At 41.8% G+C, this 14,253-nt stretch overlaps 1 protein-coding gene across 10 annotated transcripts in view; it reads left to right on the top strand.

The window, feature by feature from the left end:
- Positions 1-14,253, top strand: part of Btrc (beta-transducin repeat containing E3 ubiquitin protein ligase) — a 164,006-nt gene that overhangs the window by 128,424 nt on the left and 21,329 nt on the right. For all 10 annotated transcript variants that reach the window (XM_051199619.1, XM_051199616.1, XM_051199620.1 and 7 more), the window contains 2 exons: positions 8,219-8,450; positions 12,768-12,954. In XM_051199619.1, coding sequence (XP_051055576.1) covers positions 8,219-8,450; positions 12,768-12,954 — 419 coding nt within the window. The remainder of the gene's footprint in view (positions 1-8,218; positions 8,451-12,767; positions 12,955-14,253) is intronic.

Below are 14,253 nucleotides of genomic sequence, written 5' to 3'. Positions count from 1 at the left end.
ATCTGACATATTTATGAGTTCACCTAATATGTAATCATATTTAGTGGAAGCTGTTAAAATATTAATACAATAACCCCACTGAGGAATGTGATGTTTACTTCTGTTGGAATGTATACCCCATTCTATACATTCAGCTCTCTTTGCTTTCATGTGGCTCCCATTCCCAACCCCAGTAAAACATAAAGGGTTATATTTTAGTCACTAAAAGTCACAGTTGTTAAGAACTAAAATTCAGATTGTTGAAAGTTGTGGCCTTACTTTTGAGCATTTGTTACTACCTTTCTCTACTTGTGCCCAACCACTCCCAACAGCTCATGAATTCCTTCCTAGAAACTTGCTCAGATGCTGTGGGCTTCTTTTCCTTGCTCCCTATCCCTCTGGGGCTCCAGAGCTGTTTTGGGTCCCTGTTCCACTGTCTCCTTCCCTAGAAGTGTTCACTTGTCCCCATCTCTCCAGCCTAATCAAGATTCAGACAATTCCATTTCCTCTCAATTCAACCAAGACAACATTGACTTTTTTTTTTCTACAAGGCACTTTAGAAAGAAAGGGAGTGGAGAGAAGTATTGTTTTTAGATTCTTATTTAACAAAAACCTGACAGTAGCCTATAGAGACTATAGCGTGGGCCTTTCTCCCTAAAACTATGGCAAGCTTTTGCCTTTCTCCCTAAAACTATGGCAAGCCAGACATGGTGGTGCATACCTGTATTCTCAATACTCTGGTGGCTGAGGCAGGAGGATCTCAAGTTTAAGTCCAGCTTGGGCTATATTACAAAAGCACAAAAACAAATAAGAATTCTAACAAGTTTTGGCTTGTTTCTCCTGCCCATGGAGCAAGAACCCTGTAACTCTGGTTCTGCCCCTATCCAGGCAAAGGAACCAGTTCTTCCTTGTGGCCTGGAGCAGTGGCACATGCCTTAAATTCAAGCTTTGGGAGGCAAAGCAGATGGAGTTCTGTGAATTCCAGGCTAGCCAGGACGACAATAGTGAGGGGACCCTGTCTCCAGTGAGTGAGTGAGTGAGTGAGTGAGTGAGTGAGTGAGTGAGTGAGTGAGTGAGTGAATGACGTTCTAACCCAGACTTCCTTTCCTCTCTCCCCTCACCTTCTCTCCCTTCTCTTTCTTCTCTTCCTCCTTGTGCTCCTCCTCTTCTCCTCTTCACCTCCCATCTCTCTTAACGAGACTTAGCCTTGAAACTCTTGGTCGTCCTATGTCCATCCTAAGTGCTGGGGTTACAGTTATTGGCCACCACACCCAACCTGCAGACTGTAAACCTCCATTTGTTCTTTCTCTTTACTAACACTTCCTAAATAGCCTCTTCTAACCCTAACCATAATCACCCTTTGCTTGAATTGTTGGTCTTCCTCTCACTTCACAGCTCCTGATCTGTTCTCTGTAGTGGAGCTGGTGTAGTTTGGCACATGAGAAAGCACCAGTCATGTTTGACTATACAGAATCCCACACGCTCTCCCTCATTCTTTCATGGAAGTCCAGACTGCTTCCCAATACCCTGGAGGCCTTCTAGCAGGCCTCCTCACTCACCACTTTCCCTGTACTGGTAACCCTGCTCTTCCCGACTGGCCTTTCATTCCCCTTAATCTACATTTGCACCCATCCCTCCCCCCTCTTGTATTAAGATCTCCCTCCAGGTCCTGGTAACACTTGGTCTCATGCAAATCTCAGCTCAGATGTCACCTTCTGTGGTGACCTCCTTACCTCCCCAGCCCAGTAAGCTCCTCCTCCGCTGCTCACTAGCTGCTGTGCCTTGCTATTTTTCTCTACAATCCATGTCAGGTTCTAAAGTTTTGTGTCCTCCTCACTCTTTCCCAGAGAAGGCAAGAACCTGCCTGTTCACTGTTTAACTAGCCTCTGCTAAACCACCCCGTGCAGAGTAAGCCCGTCAGTGGGACTTGACAACGCTCAGGTTCCAGCCTTTAATCAGAGTTCTTGTTCTGTCTCTCTTAGGTGCATTCTAATCCCCAGCACAGCCATTACTTACTTTATTCTTAACTCAGTACTCTATTGGAATCATTATTTCCCTCCACATACCATGGTCCCCAGACACAACCCTTGGATGTCTTAGTATTTGCATCTCTAGTCGCCGATGGTCTCTTCATTTTGTCTTTGTCCTTGCAACACTTCTTAATGGTGTCCTTTATGTGAAACACTCTTTCTCCACTTACTCTACTCTGCCTGTTGGTTGGTTACAGCAGCGTTTGCCCAGAAACTGGAAATATGTATCATTTCACACAGTCCTGTTCAGCTAGTCCATGATGTTATTTTCAAACTCATACATGATACAGTTGGTAAAGTCAGCATATGTCCTGTTATTGGCTAGGCCAGTTGATGTCTCTAAAGAATGTATTTGCCCCTCCTGGCCCAGGCAGCAACTGCAGAGAAACTCATGGTCATTTTGAAAATTGTACATGTAACGTGTTTTCAGGGGTGAGGCCCCTTAGCCTTTTAGACCTAAACTGGAAGACCGTGCCACAAACACTTAACTCCTTTCATTGTGTGCACTTGTCACCTGACAGCATCATTTGGATTTTGTTTGGAGACAATTGTTCATTGCAAACAGAAGGCAGGAGAGGTGTGCAGGGCAGCAGGAAGTTAGTGTTGTCATTAAACTGAGGCTGTTTGTCAGCTTTCCTGGACATTTGAACAGGATGGTTGAGTCATCAGGCTTTTGTTGAGAAGGCTGAATCAATTCTGCCGCCACCAGTAACCATTATTATCATCTTTCTCGTCCCCGTGCACTCTAATATACAACCTCCTGGTTGTTTTAATAAGTGTACTTTTTCACTGTACTGTACCCTTGTGGATTTTTTAGAGTTTCACAAATTGAAATTTTACTTCATTTACTTCAGACATTTGTAGAAAAATCTGTATGGGAGAATGGTCAGGGAAGAGATTCAACAGCAAAGACCTTTAGAGCTCTTTGTTAATGTAGTGTGTTAGTTACAAGTAAAATTAATATCATGATGGTGTTTAGTATTATGGTTCAATAAATTTTGTCAGTTGTATGCTGTATAACAAGATGAAGAAGGTTTCCATAGCCCTGGTGAGTCCCTCTTGCCTTTCCCCAGCCAGTTTCACTCCCACACCCTACTCAAACAAATCACTGACCTTTTTTTTATAAATAAAATTGAGATACGTTGTTCCTAGAGTGGCATATAAGTGAACTCATGAGCTGTGTGCTCTTTTGCCTGCCTTCTAGCCCCTATGTTCTAGAATCCATCCTTGTTTTATTGTTTCCCATCCCATTGTTACTAAATGTTCCATTGTGTGCTTACATTATAATTTATTGTTTATAATTTATTCTTCTCTCTTTTTGAGGGGTGTCCTCAACTCACAGCCTGGCCTCAAACTCACAGAGATCTGCCTGCCTCTGCCTCCCCAGTACTGGGATCAAAGGTGTGTGCCACCAACACCCAGCTTATCCTTCTTCTCTTGATGGACTTGTATCTTATTACACTGGGGGATTATTATGAAAGCAGAAACAGTGAACACTGATAGGTTTGGGAGGTAAATATCTACATCATGGTAAAGTCTGTAATTAACCTCTATAAAACACTCTCAACTTGTTTTCCAAAGTAATTGTACCATTCAGCATTACAACTGTGATGTGTGAGAAACCAGTCGTTCAAGATAGTCAGTACCCTAGTCCGTGTATAGTTGTTTCTCACGGCTTAATTTACATTTCCATGATGACTTGAAATGTTGAACATCTTGCATTATTTGTTTCCTCACTATTGAGTCCTAAGAGTTCTTCATATATTCTAAAGTCTCTTGTTAAATACATTTATTACAGATATTTCTCCCAGCTTCTAACTGAGCTGGTGAGACGACTCAACAGATTAGAGGCACTTGCTGCCAAGCTAAAAACCCAAGTTCCATCCCCAAGACTCATGCAGTAAGAAGAAAAGAACTAACTTCCCCAAACTGTCTTCTGACCTCCATAAACACCATGCCAAGTTCATGTGTACACACACACACACACACACTGATTTATTAAATTCCTTTCTTTTATTTAAGTTTGTTGCTTTTGCAACCTCTCTGAAATGTTTACGTAGCCCAAGGGTACCAAAAAAAACCCTTCTTTTACACTTTAAGTTTTATGGCTTAACTCAAGCGTATACAAGTTAATCTTGCATGTGGTGTATATGAGGAACAAGATTTGTTTTTTTCCCAGTATGGATATGCATTTGCTTAACATCATTATTTTAAAAGATGACTTGCCGTTAGGAGCACTTGCTGCTCTTACAGAGGACCTGGGTTTAGTTCCCAGCCAGGAGGCTCAGTCCCAGGGGTCTGCTACCATCTTCTGATCTCTAGATAGCTGCAAGCACTTGGTGCACACACGCGCACTCTGGAACATACACATTCATAAAAAATGTAAATTTTCCCTTTTCTGTCATACACCCAACCACAGCTTCCCCTGTATACTGGCTTCTTTTGTGTGTCAACTTGACACACACTGGAGTCATCAGAGAAGAAGGAGCTTCAGTTGAGGAAATGCCTCTACTCTATGAGATCCAGCTGTAAGGCATTGTCTCAATTAATGATCAATGCAGGAGGGCCCGGCCCATGGTGGGTGCTGCCATGCTGGGGCTGGTGGTCCTGGGTTCTGTAAGAAGGTGGAGTAAGCCCTGAGAAGCAAGCCAGTAAGAAAGCACCCTCTATGCCTCTGCGTCAGTCCCTGCTCCTGGGTCCTCCTGTTTAAGTCCCTGTCTTTGACTTCCTTCAGTGATGAACAGCAATGGTGAATTTGCCTCCTCAATGTACCCTTTGGTCCTGCCTGGTGTTTCATTGAAGCAAGAGAATCTCTAACTAGACCCCTTCCCTCCAGATACACCCCTCCTATCTCTCCCCAGAAAAAAAGCAGGCCTCCCAAGGACATCAACAGAACACGGTACAACAAGTTATAAGAGCAGGCACAAACCCTCCCATCAAGGTTGGGTGAGGCAGCCCAGGAGGAGGAAAAGGGCCCCGAGAGCAGAAGAGCCACCCCACTCCCATTGTCAGGGCTCCTCAAAACACCAAAGCAAGAATAACATATATTCAGAGGGCCTAGCGAAGATCCATGCAGGCTCCAAGATGGTCTCTTCAGTGTCTGCGAGTCCTAGAGCTAAGCGTGGTTGATTTGGGGTGTGGGGGTGGGAGCACAGGGAGAGCCCTACTTGTTCTCAACTCCTCTGGCTCCCACAATTCTCCCTCCCCCTACTGTCGTCCCTCTTGACCTCCTAGTGCATGCCCCACCCAGTCGGGATCATCGTATGTGTGTGTCTCTCTCATGTCCCCGTGGCCTCTCCTCCCATTTCTCTCTTCAGCATGGTGGCTCAGACTCTAAGGAGTGACTGGAAGTTCTCGGGGCTGTCACCGTGGATTGTGACTCCACACCCTGTTAGCTGAGATTCTCTTGGTGAGAAGAGCAGGGTTCATGTCAGAGTTGATGAGGACATGTATGGAGGCTAGTTGTCATCACCTGAATGGACTGAATAGTGTGGCTCAGTCTACTTCTCCAATGATCTTTTTGACTACTCATTTAGTGTCCTTGTCTTGCCAGACAGAATGCTGCCACATTTCTTAGCGTTTGTGTGGAGGTCAGGACCGCTTATAGTGGTTGGTTCACCCCTTCCAACCATGTGAGTTCCAGGGATCAACTCAGGTCACCAGGCTGGTAGCTAAGCCATTTCTCCAGCCCTTGTATAATCCAAAAATTATTTTATTCTGCTTTTCTTGGCAGCACTGCTTACATCGTAAGCAATACGTGCCGCTTAAACTACGGTACCTGTTTCTGATGAGTCTTCACTGGTGATGTTCATTGTTGTATTCTCAGCACCTAGAACGGTGTTAGATACAGTGTAGATATTCAGGAAATACTTATTAAATGAGTTAGTTATTTAAAAACTAGCATTTTGCCAGGCAGTGATAACGCATACCTTTAATCCCAGCACTCAAAAAGCAGAGACAGGCAATTCTCTGAGTTCTAGGCCAGCCTGGTCTTATAAAGTGAGCTCCAAAAAGTATGAACATTTAAAAATGTTTCTGCTGCTAACATGTTGCCTTTTTTTTTTTTTTTAAGTTATCAAGATGTGTATATAGCCAACATTGCTGGCTATGGTGACTCAGCATTTGGGAGGCTGAGGCAGTAAGGTTGCCATGAGTTGGAGGCCATTCGTAGGTTACAGTGTAAGATGCTGTCTCCCAAGATATCCCCACAAGCAGAAACACTATGTATTGCTTTGCCATAAAAGCCTCTCAGGGGCCTGGAAAGAGCTCAATTGGTAAAGTACTTGTCACACCAGCCTTAGGACCTGAGTTTGAACCTAGAGGTGAGCAGATCCCTGAATTCACTGGGTGGCCAACCCAACCTAACTGGTGAGCCCCAGATCCAAGGGGAAAAACCTGAGGAGGGACACCCAAGATTGACATCTGACCTCCACAGGCACATACACAAATGTACACACACACACATATACACACAAAAAAGGACATCTCAGGATGCTATTAAAATGTTTGTAATCATGAATTTTTAAAAAAATACTTGGTTATGTGCACTATGGGATACATGTCTGTTTTCAGATAACTAACTTATAACCAGTTATTTTTCAATATTTTGGGATTAAGAAAATTATAAATGATTAAAAACAATACATGTTCTGTGTTTGTTTAGCTGTCTAAAATTGTCTTTGTCAACTAATAATAACAAGCAGTGAATACCTTAAAACTATTTATTAAATATTATACACAAATTTAGGCAACTAGAATTTGTAGTCTAGGGTCTTGATGCTGGGTCCTTACGGACCTCACTGGAAATAGAGAGCAGAAAAACAAACATTTACATGCTTCCCTCCTACTCTGGAGATGGTGGCCTGAGCCTGTGCTGACCCATGTCACATGTCATCACATAGTTCCCACTGCCATCTTTGCCCAGTCCTCATCTGATCGGAATATTCCTGAAAGTTTGACTTGTTAATTATAGGGTACTTCACTCTCTGTGGGATGTCATTGGAGCCCTTAGTATGGAAGAAGATGGAGAGGTTTAAGTGGCAAAGACAAAGACTTGTTCTAGTTCCTGTTTGTTGTTGGGTTTCATTGGCTGCTGGTATTTGCCAATGAATGTCTCCATTTGTACTTTTAGGGACAATCTGAAATAATCCATTGTGCTTATCAAATTTCTAAGTGCCCTTTTTGTCCTTAGTTATCCTGATGTCACGTTCAAAGCCTTATTAACACTTTGCCTGAAATAGCTCTTTTGGGGTGGGGGCATTGAGACAGGGTTTCTCTGTGTAGTTTGGAGCCTGTCCTGGAACTCGCTCTGTAGACCAGGCTGGCCTCGAACTCACAGAGCTCTGCCTGCCTCTGCCTCCCGAGTGCTGGGACTAAGGGTGTGTGTCAGCACCTGAAGTAGATCATTTTGCCTCATCCATTTGCCATAATAGCTGATTCCAAGTTAAGGAATCTTTGACATAGGCTCACAATATTCTTGTGTTTTATTTTAGATTGTAAGCTTAATGACAGGAGGTTATATCAATAATGTGCTTTTTATATAGCAGCCATTGCTGTATACCTTTGGTGCTTAATATATGTTCGTGATTATTCCAAAAAAAAATGAAAATAAAAATAAAGTGAGCTCCAGGATGCCCAGGGCTGATACACAAAGAAATCCTGTCTCAAAACAAAACAAAAAACCCTATAGCATTTAAATTTTTTGATGACCACGAAGATGATTTTTTGGAAAGAAAAGGTTACCTTGAGCATATGAGTTATTATGCTTTATCTGCAAAGATACTATGAGAACTGTAAATATTCGATGGTCTTTCTTTGCCTGGGAGACTTCTTATTTGACTATTAAAAAGTAAATGTAAAGAAGTAATTATCTAAATGTCTGGTAACAGCTACATAAAAGAAAGGGCAAATTAACGTTTTTGCTTGCTAGTAATAATTATGCACTTCTAGCCATAGATATAAGAATGTCTGTGAACTTCTAGAAATGGCTGTTTGATCTTCTTGGAGTATACCTGACTCACCACCTTACTCTGTTATTTGTAAGCCTTTCCACATAATTGTGATTCACAATACTCAATTACAGTAAATCTTAACAAGAATAACTCACTTGTAAAGATACAAGTCAGCATACCAGACCAGAAAATTAGACTATTGCCCTCATTTTCAATGCTTACTGTTACATGTTTCTTTTAATCCCTCCCTTCCTATAGACAAAACTTGCCAATGGCACTTCCAGTATGATTGTGCCCAAGCAGCGGAAACTCTCAGCGAGCTATGAGAAGGAAAAGGAACTGTGTGTCAAGTATTTTGAGCAGTGGTCAGAGTCTGATCAAGTGGAATTTGTAGAACACCTTATATCCCAAATGTGTCATTACCAGCATGGGCACATCAACTCCTATCTAAAGCCTATGCTGCAGAGGGATTTCATAACTGCTCTGCCAGGTATGTGTCCGTTTCCTTATAAAGTCTTAGTTAATGTGCTGCAGCAGCCATGGCACTGGATCCTCAGCCCCACCCACCACCCACCTTTTCACTCCGGAACCCCAAGCTACCCTCAGATTCACTGTGTAGCCAAGATATGTATGCCTCGAACTCACAGCAGTCCTTCTGCCTTGCCATCGGAAGTTCTGAGATTACAAGTTAGCACTCCTGACACATTTCTCTTTTTAAAATTTTATTTGGTTTGATAGTTTCATGCCGAATCACTAATCACACCTTCTTCATATAATACAAGAAAAACCACTAGGTGTGGTGTCACTTGCCTTTAATCCCAGCATGTGGATCTCTGTGAGTTCAAGGACAGCCTGGTCTACAAAGTGAGTTTCAGGACAGCCAGGGCCACACAGAGAAACCTTGTCTCAAAAAAAAAAAAAAGAAGAAGAAAAGAAAGGGAAAAAGTACAAAAATTAAATTTCATTTTACTTTGTCTTCTTGTCTTACGTCCTTCTATTCAGCTTTTTTAAAATTTGTTTAACTTATATGCAGTTCCAAATCTGGTTGGTTTGTTTGTTTGTTTTCCCCTTTACCTGATTTGAGGTATGACTTTTATAATGTGTTTTATTCAATTTTTTTTCCTGTATTTCGATTTGAATTTGAATTTGTGGGAATTTTAGCAACAAAAGTGTATGTTTGTTGGTTTGTTTGCTTGCTTGTTTGCTTGAGACAGAGTATCTCTCTACCTAGCTCAGGCTGGCTAAAAAAAAAACCCCACAGTCCTCCTGGATCAGCTTCTATTACAAGCAATAACAGAATACTTAAATTATAGAAACTAATTTTTTTAGGTCTTATTTTGTTTGTTATTTGGGTTTTTTGTTTGTTTGTTTTTGTCAATTTTTTGTTGTTGTTTGGTTTTGTTTTTCCAGACAGGGTTACTCTATATTGCTTTGGAGCCTGTCCCAGAACTCTCTCTGTAGACCAGGCTGGCCTTGAACTCAGAGATCCCCTGCCTCTGCCTCCCAAGTGCTGTTTTTAAAGGTGTGTGTCACCAACACCCAGTAGTTTTTTTTTGTTTTTGTTTTTTTGATAGAATCAATTCTTTGATCTCTCTCTCTCTCTTTCTCTTCCTCCCTCCATCTCTCCCTCCCTTTCTCTCTCTCTGTCTCATACACACATGCATACATGACAGAAAGAGAGAGAGAGAGAGAGAGAGAGAGAGAGAGAGAGAGAGAGAGGAGAGAGAAGGAAAGATAATTGTAAGGATGCCATAGTTTTTCTGCAGATCAGCCAGGATCTTGTTCACAGAAGGCAGACATTGCTACTGACCTATATCCCAATTTGGGTTGGGGGGGAGGGGAAATACTGATGCAAACTAGGCAAGTACTCTGTCACTAAGTGACATCTTCAGAGTGCCCAACCCCATCTTGGTGATCTAGAACACTGTAAAGCATGGGAAATAGGAAGTTCTTATATGGGGTACACATTTATCAGGGAAATACTATACAGTCAGTGTTAACGATCCTGCAGGTCTTGTTTGTGTGTGTTTTTCTATTTTGACTGCTTTAATGGTTATGAAGGTTATGAAATTTAGAAAATCCTCCTTCAAAAAAATAAACATAGACTGGAAAGATAGCTCAGCCAGTAAAGCGTTTGCTACAGAAGCATGAGGAGACAAGGGTTTGGTCCTCAGAGCCTACATAAGAAAGCCGGCCCGGTGTGGGGGTGCACTCCTTTAGTCCCAGCACTCAGGAGGCAGAGGCAGGTGGATCTCTGTGAGTCCGAGGCCAGCCTGGTCTACAGAGGGAGTTCCAGGACAGCCTCCAAAGCTACAGAGAAACCCTGTCTCAGAAAACAAAACAAAGAAAGCTGGAAGTGGGGGGGTGCATTTGTATTCCCAGCCCTGGGGAGGCAGATGTAGGTAGATTCTTGGGTTTCGTGGGCCTTCATGCACATCTATGTGACCATACACATACACACAAAGTAAAAAGTGTAATTGCCCAGAATTCTACCACACAGATAGCCCTTTGCTCATATATTAAGTTCTGATGATGTGTTTATTTCCCTATATATAAAGACTCAGAGTAGACTTGCTATAGTAAAGAATTGGTGTTTGATTGTAGTTTGATTGTAGTTTGCTTGTTTGGGCTGGGTTTTTTGCTTTGCTTGTCGGTGCTTGTTTTATGGGTGTGTTGGAAATTGAACCCATTGCCTCACACACTTGCCATCGAGCACTGGGCCGTTAGCCTTCACCTGCTGCCTTGAACCATGAGCCTTTTGAAGGCTTCCTCCTCCTCCTGACGCAAGGTCTTACTGTGTACCTCAGACTGGCCTTGAACTCTCACCATTCCTCCTGCCTCGTCCTCCTGGATTACAGTTGTGTGTCTCCACCAGCAGCTTCACCTTTAGAAAGCTTTTGGTACATGCTGGCAAGCTCTCCTGAAAGAATAATGTACTATTTGACAACCTTCTCAGGACTACATACTACTGCTTTACTTAATACTTGCCAGCTGTTTCTTAAAGTTATGTTTTTCTAAACTTAAAATAAGTTACCTTTTAAAATTAAAGAAATGCTATTTGTATATTACAAATAACCACTTTAAAACAAATTGTACCTCTTATCCTTTGCTAAATAGGTGTTTGCCCCCTTATAATATCTGGAACTTTTTTTCCTAGCCATAGGCAAGCAGTTTATCTTTGTACAATCTGAGTGTACCTATTTCTGTGTCCTTCCCAATCGTTAAGACATGCTACTGTCTTTAGCTTAGACACTAAGAATTGAACTAGAGTAGATTGGACCTGTGTATAATACCTAATACTGATCCCTAGTGTGTGTATCTGCTGACCAGGCTACCTGGTATTAAATCACATCCAGTGCTTAACAGCCATTTAAATTTCTAAACCTACACCATCTGGCTGCATTTAGTAAACCAAACTACTTCAAAAATTGCCTATAATCCATTAATGTAATGGTTTTGTTTGGAGTGTTAGGTGAAATTACTTCCAGCAACTTATTACTGGTACATTGTAAAAGATCAGGAGCAATTTGACAGCAGCCATTAAAAATGTACGAATGCCTCTTGGAAACTTCTGATGTTGTACAAAGTTTGAATGTAAAGATTCAGGAAACATATCATCATTGTATTTTGTATAAAAAACTATTTATTGTATCTTTAATTGGCTTGTAGTCATATTCCTTTAATAAGAATTAAGTGATGGATGCCCCCATCTGCTTATGCTTAAATATGAACATGTGATGCCAGCCAAACAAGATCCATTTAAAGCCATACAATTTTTATAATTAGAATAATGTTTAATAAGCATATTTGGATTGTTGCTAATGGCATCCAAGTGTGTTTCCATATGATTCAGGGGAAACATGCATGCATGCCATTGGTTCTTCTCAATTCATGCCTGCAGAAGACAGACTGTATGACTCCTTCCACATTTTAAGCCTTCGAAAAACTTTAAAGATTAATAATTTTGAATGTTACTAGGGTGGTCATCCTGTTCAAAGCTCTTTGCCACTGGGACTTTGATATATATTTGGGTGGTAGAGCGCTTTAATTGGGGAACACTAATTTCCATCACCCATGGTCAACTAGCCATGCTCTCCTCTGAAATGCTACCCAAATTATTGATTGGCAAGATTTTTTTTTTTTCCATTTCTGGTCATCACTTAGGTTTTATAGCAGTAAAATGGTTGTTTTTTTTAACACATGCAGTGGAGCTCATCTTTGAACTTCTATATCCCTGTGTGTCCTCTCAGGATGCTCCTGTAGCCATGTCTACATGTCTGCTCCCCTCCTGCCTGCACACCCACATTCCCTACCCCAGAAGAGTCTGGTGTGCTGCCTCTCTCCCCAGTACATGTAAGGGTATTTCCTTCATTGGCTAGCTCTGGGACTGCAGCAGTAATAGAAGCAGAATGAGAAATGGACCTAATATCACGATTTCGGGGGGTCTGAATCACAGAGTTTGAGATGCCATCCGTAGAACATCCCCCAGTGTTGAAATCCATATAGATAGATGTGAACTGTTTTCTGGACTCCTTTTTATTTTTAATGTCTTGGGGGTTTGCTGGTAGTTAGCTTTAACTTCCTTATCTAACAGAAGATGGAAAATGCTGTTCATTTCTGTAACCTTATGGAAAAATTATTGACACTCATTTTACCCAAGTCTCTGCTTGAGAAAGAAACTGAACCGCACTAGGGACAGTGGCATGTCTTCATTTCACAGCATGTGCTATTCTTTTAAAAGGCTTTCTATGAAAAATTGCTCAGCAACCCCTCTGTCTTTTTCTCTGCTTCCTTCTCCTCACCAAAGCACGGGGTCTGGACCATATTGCTGAGAACATTCTGTCGTACTTGGACGCCAAATCTCTGTGTGCTGCTGAGCTTGTGTGCAAGGAGTGGTACCGTGTGACGTCGGATGGCATGCTGTGGAAGAAGCTCATCGAGAGAATGGTCAGGACAGACTCTCTGTGGAGAGGCCTGGCAGAGCGCAGAGGGTGGTGAGCCTTTACCCTTCCTCCTACCACAGCACTCCCATGCGGGGACACTGCTCATTGCTGAGTTTGGGAGCCAGTGAGGCTACTTCGAATCATTTAGCGTTATTGTGCCGATTTATAACTGAAAATATAAGAGAATTGTTGTTCGAGTACTCAACAGCTTTTCTCTGACTAGCCCATCATTAAGTGACATATTTTGTTAATACTGCCTCGAAAGAAAACTGACCACCTCCTGATAAAAGTATTCTGCTCTTTGGCAGAAAATGGGACTCTACAAAAAGGCTAAGGGGCAATTTTCAAGGCAGGTAGGGCAGCTTTGCGTCCGGTAGAAAGTATCCATTCCTGCTTCCCCCTCCTGGGGAAAATGGAATTGTTCTCCTTCAGTAGACTTCCGGTATTTACTCCCCACTTCAGTGTCTCCTTAAAACTTCTTAAAGAGATTTCTCTTCTTAGAATTTTGCCTCAGAGTGTGTCCCTAGAATGCCACTATGAAAAAGTCAGGTATGAATAATTCATTGAGTATGTTATTTTAAAAAAAAATAATAATTGGCATGTGTATGCACAATGATTGTCTTCACAATTAACTTTTTTTTTTTTTTTTTTTTTTGCGGGGTGGGTATCTGTTTTTGTCTGTAGGCATACACAACCTCAAATAATTAAGACTACCAAAGGAAAGCTAGGTGTAGCAGTACACGCCTGCCTTTCCAAGCAGAAGGAAGGAGGCTGACAAGTACGAGACCATCTTGGCTCTGTAACATGACCGGCCCTGTGTCAAAAAACAAGTTTAAAAATAGTCAGGAGCTGCAGGTCCTTGCTTTGTATATTCAAGGCTCTGGGTTGAGTCTCAGCTCTCAAAAAAAAAAAAAAAAAAAAAAACCTTTGTTTAGCCTCAAGGGCATGGTGGGCCATACCTGTATTCCCAGCAAGTAAGGAAGTTGAGACAGGAAAGAGAAAGATAAATACCAACCTTCTTAGAATTTTCATAAAATTATGCTTGGCTCTCTTGATTTTGTATCCTTGAAATTCATGGACTCATGAATATGTTAACCTATGAGTGTGATGGCAAGTGCTTCAACATTTCTGAGTTATTAGGAAGACTTTAAAACCTTTACTCTTAAATCTCAGGCCAAGGATCCAAATGCTAGCAATCTTCTTGTTATATGACTACTTATTGTTATTTTCTCCTATTGTTTTCCTTTCAGATGTTTTTCCTACCCTTCCTTACCATGTAGGAAAGGAGAAGCTGCCATTGCTTACTGACTTCAGCCTCTGTTAGTTAGCATGTGTGGTACTCGGCATCCA

This window comes from Phodopus roborovskii, unplaced genomic scaffold, assembly GCF_943737965.1.
Source record: "Phodopus roborovskii unplaced genomic scaffold, PHOROB, whole genome shotgun sequence".
NCBI classification, from domain to species: Eukaryota; Metazoa; Chordata; class Mammalia; order Rodentia; family Cricetidae; genus Phodopus; species Phodopus roborovskii.
This window is presented reverse-complemented; position numbering and strand designations above follow the sequence as displayed.